General features: G+C 45.2%; 1 protein-coding gene across 35 annotated transcripts in view; it reads right to left on the bottom strand.

Moving 5' to 3' along the window:
• CACNA1C (calcium voltage-gated channel subunit alpha1 C) overlaps positions 1-18,796 on the bottom strand; it is a 723,794-nt gene that overhangs the window by 102,160 nt on the left and 602,838 nt on the right. For 22 of the 35 annotated variants that reach the window (XM_065582612.1, XM_065582596.1, XM_065582633.1 and 19 more), the window contains 8 exons: positions 15,864-15,923; positions 11,805-11,911; positions 9,737-9,824; positions 9,162-9,269; positions 8,544-8,596; positions 8,290-8,436; positions 6,797-6,998; positions 6,209-6,367 (listed from right to left, as the gene is read on the bottom strand). In XM_065582612.1, coding sequence (XP_065438684.1) covers positions 6,209-6,367; positions 6,797-6,998; positions 8,290-8,436; positions 8,544-8,596; positions 9,162-9,269; positions 9,737-9,824; positions 11,805-11,911; positions 15,864-15,923 — 924 coding nt within the window. Of the gene's footprint in view, positions 1-6,208; positions 6,368-6,796; positions 6,999-8,289; positions 8,437-8,543; positions 8,597-9,161; positions 9,270-9,736; positions 9,825-11,804; positions 11,912-15,662; positions 15,723-15,863; positions 15,924-18,796 lie in introns of all 35 variants that reach the window. The other 13 variants (XM_065582602.1, XM_065582699.1, XM_065582691.1 and 10 more) reach the window with 1 other exon arrangement.

Below are 18,796 nucleotides of genomic sequence, written 5' to 3'. Positions count from 1 at the left end.
TTTTCCATCTCACTGTTCATCCTCTTGATCAGATCATTATAGGTGGGGCTAGTAGCACTGCCCATTGCTAAGGTTGCCTGACACGTCCCATTATAAGACTGTTTTTAGTTGCTTATAAGACTGGGCTGAACTTTAACCATTTGGGCTGAAACTTTCCATGCTGGGCATCTGGCTCAGGCTGAATTATTTGGAATTTTTTTAGCCCAAAACAGTTCAGCTCGTCTGAGACCAAGGCTACAGAAAAATAAGCTGTTCTACCCATTTAAAAAAATTCTGGTGATCTTTTCTTTGAAAAGCTCTAGTATCTTTCCATGCTCTGGGGAAGGGACTTGCAATTTTTTTTGCGGGGGGGAGGGGTGTGTCTGTGTTTGGCTTTTATCAAAGATGTGCCTTTTGGTGTGTCTGTGAAAATCTGCCCAAATTTGGCCAAGTTATAAGCCTTTGAAAAATTGCAGTTTGCACATGCTCAGTAGAGACTTCTTTGACTTTTAGCAGCTAGAATGTCAAAGATTTCATCCTTAGTTAAGTATCAGAGGGGTAGCCGTGTTAGTCTGAATCTGTAAAAAGCAACAGAGGGTCCTGTGGCACCTTTAAGACTAACAGAAGTATTGGGAGCATAAGCTTTCGTGGGTAAGAACCTCACTTTCCACTACTTGCATCTGAAGAAGTGAGGTTCTTACCCACGAAAGCTTATGCTCCCAAAACTTCTGTTGGTCTTAAAGATGCTCCATCTCTTCGTCATCTAGTGCTGACCAGACTGTTCATGCACCATCCAAACAGAGCAACTAAGCATGCTCCAACTCAGGGCTGGGGAGGGCGGGGGAGTGAAGCTGGACTCTGGTTATGTCTACACAGCAAAGAAAAACCCATGGCTGTGGGGCTCTTCCATTGCTCTGGGACCCTCTCATCCCACAGACTTCTGGGCTTGGACTGGAGCCTGAGCTCTGGGACCCTCTCATCCCACAGTGTCCTAGAGCCCAGGCTCCAACCCGAGCTTGGAAGTCTACACAGCAATCAGGGCTGGCTCCACACACCGGCGAAGGAAGCAAGTGCTTGGGGCGGCCAATGGAAAGGGGCGGCATGTCCGGGTCTTTGGCAGCAATTTGGCGCCGGGTCCCTCAGTCCCTCTCGGAGCGAAGGACCCACCGCCGAATTGCCGCCAAAGAATGTAGCAGCGCAGTTGAGCTGCCGCCCAAGTGCCGCCGATCGCGGCTTTATCTTTTTTGTTTGTTTTTTTTCCGCTTCACTGCTTGGGGCGGCAAAAAAGCTGGAGCCGACCCTGACAGCAATACAACAGCCTCACAGCCCGAGCCCTGTGAGCCCGAGTTGGCTGGCATGGGCCAGCCACGGGAGTCTAGTTGCTGTGTAGACATAACCCCTGTGTGACTGCTGCTCCCAGCCCCTCTGGGTTGGGGTGGGGACTGTGCTGAGAGGAGGGAGTCTGTCTGTTCTGTGCACTCAGTGATCCCCCTGCTAGCACCCAGGCAGCATGGAGGAGGAAACTGTCTGATTCGAATGCACAGAGAAGCCAGATCAGAGGGGAGAAAAAGGAATAAATTGGGACAAGGATTCTGGTGAGCCTGGGACTGGAGGCGAGGAGAGAAACTGGGACTGGCTGGATAAAGAGAATGGGACTAGGAACAAGTATGGGTGGTGGGAACAGTGCAGCAGGGAGAGAGCTCTAACAAGGAGCTGTGGTGCAGGGGAGGAACTTGGACTGGCTAGGCAAAAGGACTGGGATAAGGAGCTAGGCTCTAGGGAGAGGGAGACAGGGGAAGACAACTGGGGAGCGGGTGTGGAGACTGAGATTTCATGAGGCGACTGGGGAGGGAGACTAGCACTTGGAGCCTGGGAGCCTGTGGAAAAAAATCACATGTGATCATGTAATTAAAGACTGTATCATAATTAAGGCTGCGAGTTTGTCACGGATTCCATGATTTTCTGTGACCTCCGTGACTTCTGCAGTGGCCAGCAGCAGCAGTTTGGGTGTGTGGGAGGGGGCTCAGGGCTAGGGGCAGGGAAATGCGGGGGGCGCTTACTTGTGGTGAGGGGCTCCCCAGCTCCCCCTGGCATGGTCCTGAAGCTCCTAGGTGGAGGAAAGGCCAGGGGGCTCTGTGCACTGCCCGCCCCCACAGACCCCGCCACCACAGGCCCCACCCCTGCAGCTCCCATTGGCTGCGGTTCCTGGCCAATGGGAGTTACGCAGTCAGGGCTTGTGCAGGGAGCAGCGCATGGAGCCCCCTGGCCCCTCCTCAGAGCTGCAGGGTAACACGGAGCCAGGTAGGGAGCCCCTGCCAGCCCCCGCCAGCACCAGCAGGGTCCCAGGCCACCTCACCCAGCACCCGCTGCGCCCCTGGACTGCCTCCCACCCCGAGCATGCCCATCCCCCTGCCCAAGTTTTAGCTAGGGGTATTTAGTAAAAGTCATAGACAGGTCACAGGCTGTGAATTTTTGTTTACTGCCTGTGACCTGTCCATGACTTTTATTAAAAATACCCGTGACTAAAACAGCTTTAATCATAATGCATACGCACAGAGGGGGCCCAATTAAGGTTGAACAGACAACCTTAATTCTGCCACTTCCTAATACAGAGTGCTTGACTTTGCAACCTTAATAGTGTTCTTTTAATGTTGATTTTGTGTGTATGTAGTTGATAAATATATTAAGCAACGATCGTCCTTGTATGGAACCTGGGGGTATCAGATTGGTCTTGTCTACACTGGAGGCAGCATGTGTAGCTGCACACTACAGTGAACATTTTAGTAAGGCTTTTGTCACTGTCCCACATGACATTCTCATAGGCAAACTAGGGTCTAGATCAGGGGCCGGCAACCTTTCAGAAGTGGTGTGCCGAGTCTTCATTTATACACTCTAGTTTAAGGCTTTGCGTGCCAGTAATACATTTTAATGTTTTTTAGAAGGTCTCTCTATAAGTCTATATATTATATAACCAAACTACTGTTATATGTAAAGTAAACAAGGTTTTTAAAATGTTTCAGAAGCTTTATTTAAAATTAAATTAAAATGCAGATCTTATCAGTTGAGTGTGATCCTTGCCCTTGCTTTTCCTTGCTGAGTTTTCCAATGTCTGGCACGTATTTGGATACTTTAAGCTGCACACAGGCTTCTGAGTGATCAGTTGTTAACCGGCTGGCAGGAGGTCAGGGTCTGGAATCCCAGATTGGCAGCTGAGGTGAGTGGAGCTGGCGGCTGGTAGGGCTGAGCAAGGCCGGAGGCCTGGACCTTGTCTGGCAGGGGGCCTGCGCTGGAACTCCAACTGGAAGCAAGGTTAGTGGGACCAGCGGTGGGACCCTGGCTGGCAAGGGGACAGCAGCGGGAACCCCAGAGCAGCGGCGGGCTGAGTGTCTCAGCCCGCCCCCACTCTGGGGTTTCGGCCGCTGGCTCCTGCCAGTCGGGGTCTCAGCCTACTGCCAGCCTGGGGTTCCTTCACCCAGGCCGGCAGCAGGACCCCGGCTGGCAGGAGCCGGCAGTGGAAAGTCCAGAGCGGCGGCAGGCTGAGACACTCAGCCTGCCGCCGCATGCCATCAAAAATCAGCTCACGTGTCACCTTTGGCACGCGTGCTGTAGGTTGCCGATCCCTGGTCTAGATGAAATTGCTATAGGGTGGGTGCAAAACTGGTTGAAAAATAGTACTCAAAGAGTAGTTATCAATAGTTTGCTGTGAAATTGGGAGGGTGTATCTAGTGGGGTTCCACAGGGGTCAGTCCTGGGTCCGCTACTAGTCAATATTTTCATTAATAACTTGGATAATGGAGTGGAGAGTATGTTTATAAAGTCTGCAGATGACACCAAGATGGAAAGGGTTGCAAGGGCTTTGGAGGATGGGATTAGAATTCAAAATGACCTTGAGAATTTGGAGACTTGATCTGAAATCAACAAGATGAAATTCAATAAAGACAAGTGCAAAGTACTTCACTTAGGAAGGAAAAAGCAAATGCACAACTATAAAATGGGGAATAACTGGGTAGGCCGTAGTATTTCTGAAAACAATATGGGGGTTATAGTGGATTATAAATTGAACGAGAATCAACAATATGATGCAGTTGCAGAAAAGGTTAATATCATTCTGGGATGTATTAACGGGAGTCAATACACGTAGGAAAGACATGGGAGGTAATTATCCCATTCTACTTGACACTGGTGAGGCCTCACCTGAGTACTGTGTCCACTTCTGGGCACCACACTTTAGAAAAGATGTGGACAAACTGGAGAGAGCAACAAAAATGATAGAAGGCTTAGAAAATCTGACCTAGGAGGAAAGGTGAAAAAACTGGGCATGTTTAGTCTTGAGAAAAGAAGACTGAGGGAGGTCCTGATAACAATCTTCAAATTGTTAAGGGCTGTTATAAAAAGGACTGTGATCAGTTGTTCTCTGTGTCCACTGAAAGTAGGACAAGCAGTAATGGGCTTAATCTGCAGCAAGGGAGATTTAGGTTAGATATGAGGAAAAACTTTCTCACTGTAAGGGTAGTTAAGTTCTGGATTAGGCTTCCAAGCAGGATTGTGGAATCTCCATCATTGGAGATTTTGAAGAACAGGTTGGACACACATCTGTTAGGGGGATGGTCTAGATTTACTTGGTCCTGCCTCAGTGCAGGGGGCTGGACTTGATGACCTTTCAAGGTCCCTTCCAGCCCTGCAATTCTATGATTCTATGAAAACTAGTCAGCATCCACACTATGGTGTGTAGCTACACGTGGCAATGAAGGCTACAAGTAGTTGTGCGTAGGCAGCAGGGAAAGGCTCTGCCAACAATGCTAAAAATAGGAACATAGATGTGGGAGGCACTGCTTGGGGTTGTCGAGAGCTGGGTAGGGTATATATCCTAAGGTTCTGGCATGTCTTTATTCTACTCACCTAAGCAGTGCCTCACTGTCTACACTGCTATTTCTACCCAAGCTAGGGAGGTGTGTAATGTATGTACTCTATATACAACTATAAGTGTAGACATAGCCACTGACACTTGACCATTTATTCCTGATCTTTGTTTTCTGTCTCTTAGTTAGTTTCTGATCCATGACAGTACTATACCTCTCACTATATCACTAATTAGTTTCCTTGTCTGGTATTGCTTCCAGAAGCTTTGCTTTTGAACACAGCAAGTCTCCAGGAAGGAAAGGAAGTAGTCCTAATAGGCTGCAGTTCTGCTACAACACTTCATCCTTTGAGACAAATTCTGCCCTTAATTGTATGTGCCTGACTCTCATTGCCATAAATACACATTCAAGGATAGAATTTGAACCCCCTGGCTGAGTTTTCAAATGCAACCTCTGCAAATATAAGGACCTAATTACCTGACCTGCATGAGCAAATGCAATTTTGCACACAATGTGGAGTTGACACACTGGGCAATAACTTTGTTGTGAAATAGCATAGGTGCAAAACCTGAAACTGCACCCATGATGTAGAAGACTGGGATGAAGCCCCTTTGAATATGTGGCCATCAATGTGGTATTTGGTGTGTTCTCATGGTGAACTCAAATGTCCTAGTCTTCATTCAGCAATGCAAGAACAGACCACAGACTAAAGATGATGCTAGTGATTTTTTCCCTTCCATTCCCACCCCCCTCTTTCTTTTCTTCCCCAGATATTTGTCCTCTCTTTCCAACTGGGAAAAGGGTGAGATGCAAAGTTCAGATCTGGGTGTTGGCCCACCCTCGAGTTATAGGGGTATTTATATCTGCGGTGTTGGTTCAGGCCCACCTCTACTTTTCAGAGGATTCTGTCTGTGGCTTGTGAGTTCATTTGTTCTTTGGATTACCATTTAATTGGACTGTGACTTTGCTATTTTTTTTTAAATTGAGGATAAACAGAATTAAGTTATTGGTGCCCTCTTGGAAAGAAGAGGAGAGCCAGATTCATGGTTTCAGTGGTGTTTCACCAGGAATGAATTTGGCCCAATGTCTTTAACAAACAAGAGAGTCAGGTCTTTTCCTTCTCACCCCAGGGGAGTTATAGGCTGGGGAGCAACTTAAAGCCCTGCCAGACTCCCACATCCTCCCAGCTAGGGTGACCAGACAGCAAAAATGAAAAATCGGGACGGGGGTGGGGGGTAATAGGAGCCCATATAAGAAAAAGACCCAAAAATCGGGACTGTCCCTATAAAATCGGGACATCTGGTCACCCTACTCCCAGCTGAAGGGCTGCCCACCCACACACCTATGGTGCTTTCTGATCTCTGACTTACCTGCATAGCCAGGCAGATGGTGTTCAGCAGGATGAGAACAAACATCAGGTACTCAAAATAGGTGGAGTTCACCACATACCACACTTTGTATTGGTACTGGTTCTTAGGGATGTACCTCCGCAGGGGGCGGGCCTTCAGGGCATACTCAACACATTGGCGCTATTAAAGAGAAAGGAGAGATTAAAAAAATAAGGTAGGTGGGTTGCCTCATGTATAAAAAAATAATATATTTCCATGACAATTTTTTTGGTATGTAATTTCTTTTAGATCACAATCTAAATAAATACATTCTACTTACTGGAACCTCCATCTGTACTTCCTGTGGGCCAAATTCTGCCCTCAATTACACTCATGCAACCTCAATGAAGTCAGTGTGGTTGCACGGGTGTTACAGCAGAATTTGGCTCTATCTATGGGCCTTTAAGAAGAAATTATTTTACCTGGTTCTTGAATGATGACAAATAGAGACAGCATAGTGCTTTATCCGTTTGATAGCCCTCTGTGTTCCACTCTGGCTATTTTAGCCCTTGTGCATTTCCTTTGGCTAGTATTTCATGCCTTTGGTTGCACTATGCAGCCATAAGTTACCTGGTTCTTGTCCAGCTCACAGTTCTTGTATTCCTGCTCTCCTTGTTCCTGAAACGTGACAATGACGAAACCAACGAAGATGTTCATCATGAAGAAAGCAATGATGATGATATAGATAATGAAGAAAATGGAGATCTCCACCCTGTGGTTATAGATGGGTCCCACGTCCTCCATGTGAGAATCTATGGATTTGTACAGCAGCCTAAAGGTGAAGAGAAACCCAATGCAGACACTTAGAAAATTTCCAACATAATTGTCTCTCAACACCCCACTGGGCTATGTAAGTAAGATGGTGGGAGTCTAAGTTTTAGCTATTTTCTTCTAATTTTATTAATATTGAAAAAGGATTTAGTTTTATACAGGGACAAGACACACACTAAACCTCCTGATCTGACTCCCAAACTTTTGTGGAAGTTCAGATCTAGATCTTAATTTATCTGTTCAACTCTGCTGTGGGTTCAGGGCTATCTGTAGTTTACTTTTTTAAAAGATTAAAATAGAAGATGTGCCCCTTCATTTAACATAGTGCAGATAAAGAAGGAACAGTCCAATTTGTTGGGAACTTGGTCCTAGTTTGATGCTGTTCACAGGCGTTCTGAAAGGAAGCATGATCTTGGCACTTTAAACTATTTGACGTCATGCTGGCACCAACGAAAGAAAGCTCTTGAGCCTGGCTAGGACAGGGTAGGGCCATGAGACAGCTCATGCCTGAGTCACCCTGATGGAATGGTACTGAGAGAGATGCCAGGCCCCAGTGGCACAAACAGGTCGGCACTGTGAGACATCTCATGTCTCACCAGCATGGACAGGCCTGTGCTGTCGCATTTCACACCAGCCTGGCACTGGTGGGGTGGACCCGTGAGAAAACTCACCATTCTCCGTAACTATTGATAATGTGCCTCACGTGCAGTTCACAGCACAGATAAAGTATGGCATGGCAGGGAGCTATTATACACATAGTATTCTACAATACCAAGCATTTAGTACTGGGCATCTAGCTGGAACAGTCAAAATGGGAACAATTGCTTTCACTTGGTTGAAAGAATAATAATGTTAATATTAATCAGTAGTAATCAAAATATTAATATTGCTTCTACTACTCATCAGTATTTGCTGAGAGCTGAAAGGGGCAATTGGCCTGGCACCAAGGGGTTTACAATCTTCATATACAGAAATACTAATGCTGCTACGACTTCTCCTCTGCACTTTTCTATCGCCTTCCTTTAAAGCTATCAAAACACTTTACAAACACTAATTAAGCCTCATAACTCTGCTGAGTGGATGATAAGGGATATTATCGGAATCACTTCACCCACCTCTGAAACGCAGCCACCTCTGGGCTGGGGTGTGGCAGCTGTTAAGCAACACTGCCTGAAAATTTAGACGAGGGAAGATTAATGGTTAGATTTTGATTTTCCCTTAGAAATGAATGGGGAAGTTGCACTGCTCCCCATCACCAAGCCTTTTGTCCCCCAGATCAGCTGTGCACTCACTCTGGCCAGCCCTCAAAGGTTGAAACAGTGAAGAGTGCCATCATGGCAGTCAAGACGTTGTCAAAGTTGAACTTGCTGTTCTCCCAATTGCGGGACTGGATGATTGGCTGGGTGACCTCTCCATCTTTGTACGAAATATAATGCCCCCTGTTGTTGGACGGCAGAAGGAAAACAAGAGAGATTTTCAGTTCTCAACTTAGACCCAGTTAGAGCGGAGCTGAGAAATGCAGCTGCCTGGGAAAGGCCAGACTCACCTGCATTCTGCTTCTGTTTGCTTGGAGCTATCGCTGCAGCTATACAGTTTGCCCTAGGGGAGAATGAGAGAAGAGGAGTGAAGTCTCCCTTCATTATGGTTGATCAGTGTAGCAAGGAGACTGCACTTTCTCTTTGCTTAACTGACTATGTGCCTCCATGAAGAGCTGAGTAACAACTGGTGTCAGGAGGGTGGGGTATAAAAGGAGAAACCAAAGGGAGAGGACAGAAGGAACGTTCAGCGTTCATCTGGAGTCCCTTCAGTTGTACAAGACACGGATGTGGACATTCCCCGAGAAAAGCCCCACTGCTATTGATGTTATGCCACAAACTTCTGGGAGAGGGTGGCAAAGTGCTGCTTCTGGTTCTCATGACCTGAGGTTTAATGAGTCACCTTTGCGACATGCCTGGTCTCGTGTCTTCGGAACTTGGCTAATGGGAGCCTGGGGGATTACTGCTTAACCCAGGACTCCTATCTGACGGTACTGAGGATGGTTTCTGCTCCATGCAAAGCTCCATTTCCCCTTTCCCCTACACTTCACCACGTTACGTTTCTCCCCCCGGCCACCAGAGAAGATGATTCAGTGGGATGGATGAATGAATGGACCCAATAGTTTTACCTTGAACAACTGAACTCCAATGCAGGCAAACATGAACTGCAGCAAAGTGGTGACAATCACAATGTTTCCGATGGTTCTGATGGCTACAAATACGCACTGGACCACGTGCTGCAAAGGAAAGATGGGGCAAGAGTAACTGGAGGAACCATCCTGAGCTGCTGTCGCTATTGGAGAAGCCCAAGGCTTCAGCAAAAATATAAGAATCCCAGGTTACAAGCTCCATAAAGTGGTGTCTCAGGAAAGGAAGAAAAAACTCCCTGGACTGTGAGCTGTAGTCTTGTGAGCAGGCAGAAAAGTGTAGAAAAGACCAGAACTCAGCTCAGAGAGCAGCAGGATCCTCATCTATATGAATACCCTTCCTGGTCAGGTGAAGGGACCTGGCTGATAGAGAGGAGGCAAGAAGCACAGCCCACCTATCTGCAAACCAACCCAAAGCTAGTGCATTAGGCCCTCCAACCTTGTCAGTAACCCTTTAAACACTACTCAAGTGGTGTTAAAAGGCTGATACTTCTTGACTGAAGTAACCTGGATTTCTAGTCTTGAGAACCACTTGTGGGGATCAGGATTTCTCTAACCTTTAGTCCCTTGGCTCTGTTGATGGCCCTCAGCGGTCTGAGCACTCGCAGGACACGTAAGATCTTCACTACGTTGATTGCACTGGACCTGGAAGAGAGTAGCAGTACCTCAGCTTTTACAGCGACAATAGGAAGTGACCTACCTGAGGGGACAGTTCACCCACTCTTTCCCATTTGTAAATACTGTAAGAAATCCGAGGCCGCCCAACACTTCAGAGTCATCCCTTTGCTGAATGCCATGCCACTGAAAGCATCAAGGTGGCAACAGGGGTAGAACTCGGTACATTCTGCTTCAAAGGCATAGGCTACTACAATTTTGGCTAAAGGAGAATCTCCATTAGCTGTTGGCAGTATAGGGTTTATGACACAGATTAACATAGTGTGATTTAGTATACTAGAGGGCAGTCATGTGCGCGCGCACACACACACACACACACACACAAGCAAGTTCCTTACAAATCATTTCATTCAAACACAGTCCTTGATGTGAATAAATATATAATTCAGAGACATCAAGAATGGTAGATACTCTCCTCAGAATACATCTAGTTTTGTAAAATGTAATTTTAGCCATGTTTCAGAACTTTCTGTGAAAGGAAGGAGCTTTTAGGAAGCACTTCAGAAAGCCCTGAGATAGGATGGGAAGCTGCCCTACTGAAATGTCCAGGTGAGCCCTGCCTCTTGATCAGAGTCCCAGGGTACATCCCTCTAGCGTTAGCCATCTCCATTGTATTCACAAAATGATCAGAACACAGGGAGGGCTCTCTCGAACAGGACAAGCTGCCAAATACACGACAGATGTGCAATGGCAAACGGTGCCAAGATGCAATCATCGCAAGACATTTTAAGATAAGGGCACAAAGAAGCACAGCGCTGATGTGTTAAAAGAAGAAAGGAGCACATCAGTTAATTCTTGGTGTCTCATGAATTTAAAGGTTCCTCATCCAACCTTGGGCTCGACTTGGCAAGGTGCTGAGCATTTGGGTTCTGATCCAGCACAACACTTAAGCATGTACTGAACTTTTAGCAGATGAATAGTCCTCTTGAATTCAGTGGGGCTACTCACATGCTTAACTTTAAGCATGTGGATGAATGCTTTGCTACATCTAGGGCAGAGAGCTCAGTCAGCACCATGCAGGAGTGAGCCCCGATGAAGAATCCCTCCTGCAGTTGTAAGGTGTCAGGCCCCCGCCTACAGCTTTTGGGAACATTCTCCTGTTGCTAGCATATGAAGAGCCTGAACAAGTTCTTCAAGGGCTGGGGATAATGGCCAAAATGAGCATTGAACAGTTGTTAAGCAGCTGATAGAAAACCCACTGAAGTCAAAGGGAATGTTTCTGCTGACTTCAATGGGCTTTGGATCAGGCCCTAAGGAAGCTGTTATTCGCATAATAGGAACAAGGTAAAGTTGCTTTGGGATCAGCTGGGTTCTTGTTAGGTAGGAATTACCCTGGCTTTATCCTCAGATCTTCCGTGTGAGGCAGACAGTTCTAACAGAACCAAGTGGTTCCATACGCTTGGTAAGGTTTATGAAAGGAGGGCTTGGGTAATAACAACAACAACAATTTTGTAATTTTATTGCAGCTTTCTCCCTAGGCTCTCAAAGTGCCTTGCAAACATTCCTTAAGGAAAAACACCTCTGTGAAGTAGATCTATATTACCCCATTTTACAGAAGAGGTAACTGAATCACAGGGCGGTATAAAGACTCTCCTGAAGTAACACTGTGAGAGCCCGAGAGTTTCATGACTCCCAGTTCCTTATCTTAACTGCTGGACTACACTCTTCTCTTTCATTTGCTATCTCCGATATCTCCCGCTCCAGGTCATTACCGACAGACAGCATGACCCAATTCGTATTGAGCCTTGCTAGTATGAACCACTTCCTGAACGAGTCTGCAAAACAATTCTGAGGCTTTAAGAAGACTGTTGTTGTTCAGGGGAGTGTAAAAAATAAATAAAAACTTGTACAGAAAAGCCAACACAATCCATCTAGTACCTCCCCTCCCCCACCCCCTCCCGCCCTCCCAACAGACCAGTGGATTATCTCAGTCAAGAATGGCTCACTCACTGGATCCCAAAGGAGATGAGAGACACACTGACCACCAGCAAGTCTAGGATGTTGAAGTAGTTCCTGCAGAAGGAGCCCTTGTGGAGGAAAGCTCCATATGCAGTCATCTGCGGGGAGGCACATGGAAACACAAGCAAACTTTGCCATTAGCAGCTATTCAGGGACCATCTCTCAGACCAAGTCCAACTTGTTATGCTCAAGGTGTATATATTAAGAAAGGGCAATATTTTTAATGCAGCAATCATTTTACCTCAAAACCCCAGTGGACAGGATGGGTCCCAGTGGAAAGAAAATGAAGTGGGAGAGAGGGTAAAATAACTATCATGAGAATATATGAGGAAAAGTTTCAAGCCAGTGTCCAGCCATCTGGGGAGAGGGTGCTCATTTGGGGCCAATAGTAATTCTTCCTTGGAATTAGAGCATACAGAGAACATAAAGTTCACTTAGAAATAGCAAAGCAACACAGTGAATATTTGCAAAAACAACTCTTTGCAACCAAACGCCTTCCCCTTTATCTTTAATGGCAAGGCACTTATGACTAAGATGCCTGCATTTTATAAAGGTTCCAGGACTAGGCTGAATAAAAATATTACATAAAAAGGGACTGTTTCTTGGGATATTTTCCTGGGCAATACCATCTGGAGTGGACAGCTGAGACCTCCTCCCTCTGAGCAAGAACAACAACTGAATCACTTGGGGATTTTATGATTTAGGCCAGGGCTGAAACGGTAGGCAGAATTCCCTTTTGATTTGGTTCACTCCCTAGATTCAGAAACTCAATCCTATGTCCTCTCTACTTGCTTTCCCTCAAGTTCAGCCCCAGTTTGGTCCCTGTAATTTTGTTCAAGAAATGAAGCAGGTATATTTCCCCTCTCTTCCCTCTGTTCCTTTCTCATAAATCCTAAGGAAAGATTCCATGGGACAATGTGACTAAAGCTTCTGTACTAGGAAGAACAGTCAGCAGGAGCACCTTCCACTCTTGGAACATTAAAATTCCACTTCTTATATGAGGGATTCCCTGCCCCAGAAGGTGTATTTTATTGAATAACAACGAGATTCTGTGAAAAAAATGTTCCCTTTCTGTGGGGCAGGTGGAATTTTCCATCTTTGGAACTGTATTTATTGAGTGTAAATATAGATGGGTTTGAACAAAACTCCAGGCCTAAAAACCTCTGAACTTTGGGAAGTCCAGAAGTTTTTAGACCTGGAGTTTAGGTTCAGACCTCTCTCTTTTTACATTGTCAATAAATACAGTTCTGGAGCCTTAGAATTCCCTCTGTCCCACAGAAAAGGAGCATCTTTTTGGGAAAGTTCAGACCCTGATTTGAATTTTATGGGCAAGACCCATCTCAAAACACAACTAGATGAGACTAGCATTGCGGTTTCTAAAAATGATTAGCTTTAACCAGGCTGCTCAAAGCAAGAGAAGAACAATCAGAGGCTAAGTCCAGTTGGATTGTGAAGGATACACAACCTTATATGGGTCCTCTGGTTCCTGCTATTAGTCCAGATAGTGTACTTCCTAGCAGTTTCCAGCCCTGGCTACCCATGGCAATTCCAGTCAAAGGAGCGCTGAAGACAGCATGATATAGCGCATGACTTTATTCACCAAACATCCACGACATTAGGAACTGCCTACCAATCAATCAGTCAGACAGGACTCAGAAGGGAAGGAAGTATAAACTCTGGCCTCAATTTAGAATTTATACTTATGAACACATTTGACTGGGGAAAGGGAGGGTTCTTGCCATGACAAAGGTGGTAAAGATGCCCTTTACTGCTTGTATTTTGTATGGCAATCTTGAAAGAAAGAAGACACCATTGAAATCAGGATGGGAAGCTCTGCTGGGTTTCAGTACTGTAGGAACAGTGGTTCTTTACTGCCTGTTGGAAGATTTCACTATATTCAGGGAAGCTACTTAAAGAGTGTATAATCCAGTGTCTGCTTTCCACCTGTGGCACTGACCAAAGCAACTGCAATACCATTTTAAATGATTTAAAGAATTATAGTCTTTGCTTATGCATCACTTTATATGTTCAAAACATTGTACAGACATTAATTAATTAACAGTTATCACAACACTGTGAGGAAGGGAAGTGTTAGCAGCCCCAAATTACAAATTCTCCACTGTCTTGAGATTTGTACAGTCATTTGTGCTGGTCCAGTCAAGGCAACTCTTTACACCTACTTGGTACTCATGTAAAAGACTGCACAAGATGCAAGACAGTGGAGAAACAGGCCCTGAGAGATTAAGTAACTTGTCTTGAGGTCAAGCTACAGGACACTAGCAGAGACAGGATTAGAACTCAGGATTTCCTGACTCCTAACCCTGTGCTCAGTCCCTGCTCTTCTATCAGTTACACCTGGAAAAAGCCCAGGGTTGAAATTCTGGTTCCACTGAATTTAACAAGAGTTTGGTCATTGACGTCAATGGGATCAGGATTGAATCCCAGATATAGTTACTACAAGGTTCACTCCTCCAGGGGAAAGCAGACCACTCTGCTAGTGGATTTGTTAGATAAAAGGTTGGGACCTGATCCCACTCCCACTGAAATCAATGAGAGCTTTGCCATTCCTACCAGTGGGAGCAGGACTGGGCCATTAGTGGTATACTACCATAAAGTCAAATGGCTTAAAGGTGCCCTTGTACAGAGAACTAAAGCTTGTACTAAACTTATATTTAATGTTGCTGCTGAGCTGTTTTCCTTTTTAATGTGTTTTTTTTTGGGTGGGTGTTAGATTTAATGGGCACACACACTGTGTGCAGCAGGACAACAAAAAGGGTGAGCCTCTCTGGACAGCACTGTAGTTTTGGTGCTTTGAAGCCAAACAGACAAGCCCAGTTCCTAACATTCAGGGAGAATCCTGCCCTTCCAGTGTTCATTTGGATATTGTATTAGCTGTCTGAATTATGAGATCTCAGCAGCTCCAAGGAGAATGCTGCCATCCACTAGCGCTTAAAACCAGTTCATTGAGTAAAAAGCAAGATGCCAACTGAACCCTGCATCTAGAGAGCCAGGACATTGCTTGATTACTGTTATTTAAAATATTAGTTTTTGGGAAAATGAGAGTTAAGACAGAGGCAACAGATTTTTATTTTCTTCATTGCCAAACTATTCTCCTGTTCCATTTCCTTGTGGCCAGGGTGTTCCCCTGAAAATCAGAAGGGGGTATTTTAGCCAGGCAGTTTCACTCTCTGGATCAGAGATTTTCAGCGACCAGTACTGTCCCAGTTATGGGCCTTCATTCTTTAATGACTGGTATTCTAGGCTCCTCCTCCAGACCTTAACAATGAGCTTCTGTGCTGGGCCCCTGTGGCAATCTGCTATTTGTCTCCCATTAAGCCACAAGGGACTTCTGGCTGCTCCAAACTCCAGTCTCATGACAGTGTAAAACTCAGAGCTTCACTTTGGGTTTTGACACGCCAAACTGTGTGAGGGGGGAAGGGCATTGGTTCACACAGTGCCGTTCTGCAGTGTGAGTTCCACATGTGAGAGGCTTGCATGCTCATGGTTCTTAGTATGGTACATATGTACTGTTGTCCTGAAACGATTGGCAACTGTTGGGGTAAATTTCTGGCCTGTTTGCCCTTTTCTTGTCCCTGTCTAATATTTCCTGAAAGAAACATCCCTTCATATTGACGCCCCAATGCAGCATCATGCTGACACTGGTCCTAAATAGCAAATGTCATTTGAATATCAACATTGGACAAAAGATCTGTTTAGAAGCATAGACAACTACCAATAAGCTAAAAAACAAAAGAAAATCCTGTCTGTGGAGATAACAATGGGATTTAAAGTGATACAAAGACAGAGAGAGAGAGAGAGAGAGAGAAGTGTATTGCTCAGATTGGTTACCTTAAGAATAATTTCTAATGTAAAGATACTAGTGAAGACATAGTCTGCATTGCCTAGGATCTGAAAAATAAGCACAATTGGGTTAGTGGTACTGAGCGTGACCCAATACAAACAGGCGTGTGTGTTAGCAACAGATAGTGGCAGAGAAGTAGTAGGCTTATAAGTGACAGATAATAATGGTAGAGAAGATGGGGACTTTACCTTCAGAGCAATTTCAATGGTGAAAATGACAGTAAAAACTATATCAAAATAAAAGAGAATCTGTAAAACAAAAGGGAATAGGGGTGGAGGGGTAGATCAGTGAGTGATCACTGGAATGAGAAATCACCATTCAAAATCAAAATGCACAAGTCTTTTAATAGGAGGGCAGGAAGGAATAGATGGGAAATGGTTTGGTAAGAACATCCTGTTGAATACAATGAAGTTCTTGGTACAGGATACAGGCAGCATATTAATGAAATCTTTGCTGAGAGTTACACTCCCATGTGGCTTCAGAGGCAAAATAATATTTTTTAAATTTAATTAAATTTTATAAAGAATTCAAGGGTTTCCCAAAGACATTTCCAAATGGAGAATACAAGGATATCTGGTCTCTCAGTGGAAAACATGCGATTTCTTTTTATTAACTTCCATTCAAGTTTTTCTGTGTCCTTTACAGTGGAGGGAAAAAAGGCTTCAAATTGCTGTTCAGGGGTAGCTATTGCTCTTTTTTTCTCTGTGCTGACTTGTCATGAATTGGGGGAATAACAAATATATAAATTTGCAAATTAAACATAATCATAGCTTTTTGTCGAGAGTGACACAAGAGAGAATGGCAGGTCCCAAGGTGTAAAGTGACATCCAAAGCAGGTAACACGGCTATCTTACTATGGATCAACTGGGTCCCATTAAAGCTATAGGAGTTTTGCCATTGACTTCAATGGGACCAGAATTTGACCCTATATATTTGAGATGAAGGAGAATATCCATGTCACAGTCAAATCTCCTGCAGTCCCCCAAACCTTTTCTTTCAACTGCATTATTAGCAGTGCAGATTGTGAATGTCTTCTCTTTGGCTTACTGTCTTGCTAGTTTGATTAAACTTTACATTTAATAGTCTGCCATGGGAAGTGGTAGAAGCCTCATCACTTGGCAAATGTAAAGCCGGACTGGACAAAGAAATAGTAAACATATAATCTTTCAGTGGCAGGGAGATGGACTGCCTGAGGTGGAAAAGGGATCTTAACAGGGATCTGCTGCCTCTTAGGTGAGTGCTCTAACTACTGGGCTCTGGGATATACTGATGTGGGGCTTCTCAGTCTCTCCTGTTGAACTCTGGGTAACTAATGAATCACTGGAGCAGGGGGACTGGATCCTGGGTCTCCCACGTGAGTGCTCTAACCTCTGGGCTATCAGGTCACTCTTGTGCTTGTATGCTCTCTGTCTGTCTCAAAGAGTCATATGAGGGAGGTCCTCCCCTGCCTCCTGGCTGTTTTGTAGGAATTTACCAGAGGGGGATGCCTACTGGATTGGGCCCTGCACATGACGTAGGCAGCCGAATGCCGGTCCTACCATTTGTGAATTGCTTTAGGGCTTAGGTGGGAGAAAGGCGCCCAGAAGCCTAGAGGGAGGCAGCAGTGCACATACTCAGAAGCAGAAATTTGGGTGCGTAGAGAAGTTTTAATGCAAAAACTTAGGTGCCGAGTGAGTTTAGGCCCCTCCATGGTTCAGCGGGAGTTTTGTGCACTGCAGTGGTCCCAAAATTGGGAATTAGGCACCAAATTTCTTTTGTGCATTGAGGGCACAACCCCTTGGGAACACAGGGAGAACACAGCCACTGCTCCACCCTAGGATAGCAAGTATGGTCCATTCCACTGGCCAGTGCAGAGACAGGGTCTCCCCACTCTCCTTTGCCCACTTTGGAGAGTTGCCAACAGCGGCCATAGCCCTGTAGAGTCCTGGTGCACAGGATAGTGTATGGACCAGACTGTGTTGTCCATGTGTGGATGCAGAAAGGGAGTTAGGCTGCTTGTAATGTCACCCTGTGCAAGGCAGGGTACAATCTTACTGTCATACTGTAAAGGCAGGTCACTTTTGCAACCCTAACATCTTGCCAGTGTCCCCTTAATGATGCATTTTAAACACTTGTACCTGCAAAAATTAAGCAGAGATTTTCATATAACATTACTGGGTTCAAATATGCAAGACAAAATTTTGCCCCAAACCTCCAGCTCTTCATCCAGTAGTAACTGTTGGATCCCCTTTAGCTACAGCTTCCTACTAGAGCTTCTGTGGAAATACTGCCCCAGGTATGTCAATTGCAGAGCCGACATGCATTTAGGCCTCCATAGTAAGTACATTCAGCAATGCACCAGTGGGTAATCAATCACATAGGTCAGATTATATTGTTCAGTTCTCCCCTTAAAGGTGAAATGCAAAACTATGATAAAAGCTGAGATAAACCCAGGAACATGTACTATGCCTCCACTAACCAGACTTTGTGTTGTGCGTGTGTGTGTTTCTGAGGGACAGTTGAACATTCATCATTAAGTTAAGCTTTAAACAAGCTTTACAAAACATTTAGCTACTGTCAAAGTCTTCCAAGCTCTTTCAGAACTAGACTGGAAAGGCTCCAAAAAGTTGCCTCACACACAACTGCTGACTTTTCTGGGTTCTGTGCCAACCCAGAATAACCGAAGCAAACTCAGGAGAGCAGTGAACATCTACGAGGGCTAATAAGAGCTTTTAGAAAGGTAGATTAGAATGCATTTCTGGGCTGAATGACCCCCACAGCCTGGTCAGTAGAGGCATTTAACACTTATCGGGGGTTATCTCCAGTTTGATTATAGCTTTACAGTCTGCACTCACATACCAATGGCCCATTCTAATCTCAGTAGTCCTGGGTTTCCAGCGGTGTGATTGCACTGACCTGAAGAGAGTTACTTCTGATTTATGCCAGTATAAGGAAGGTCAGAATTAGGCCCTGAGTTTCTCAAGTGAAAGGCAGGCACATGGCAAGAGAGCTGAAGTTCTAAAAGGGCTTGAAAAATGAAGGATTATTTGAAACCCAACATATGTTTCTAGATCCTAGTTTTATTGTAACCTGTCCTACCCAAAATCCCCATAGAAAACATTTTGTCTCCCTTTGCTCTTGC

This window comes from Chrysemys picta, chromosome 1 (genome assembly GCF_011386835.1).
Source record: "Chrysemys picta bellii isolate R12L10 chromosome 1, ASM1138683v2, whole genome shotgun sequence".
Taxonomy (NCBI): domain Eukaryota; kingdom Metazoa; phylum Chordata; order Testudines; family Emydidae; genus Chrysemys; species Chrysemys picta.
The sequence above is the reverse complement of the archived record's forward strand: the minus strand, read 5'-3'. Positions and strand labels throughout refer to the sequence as shown.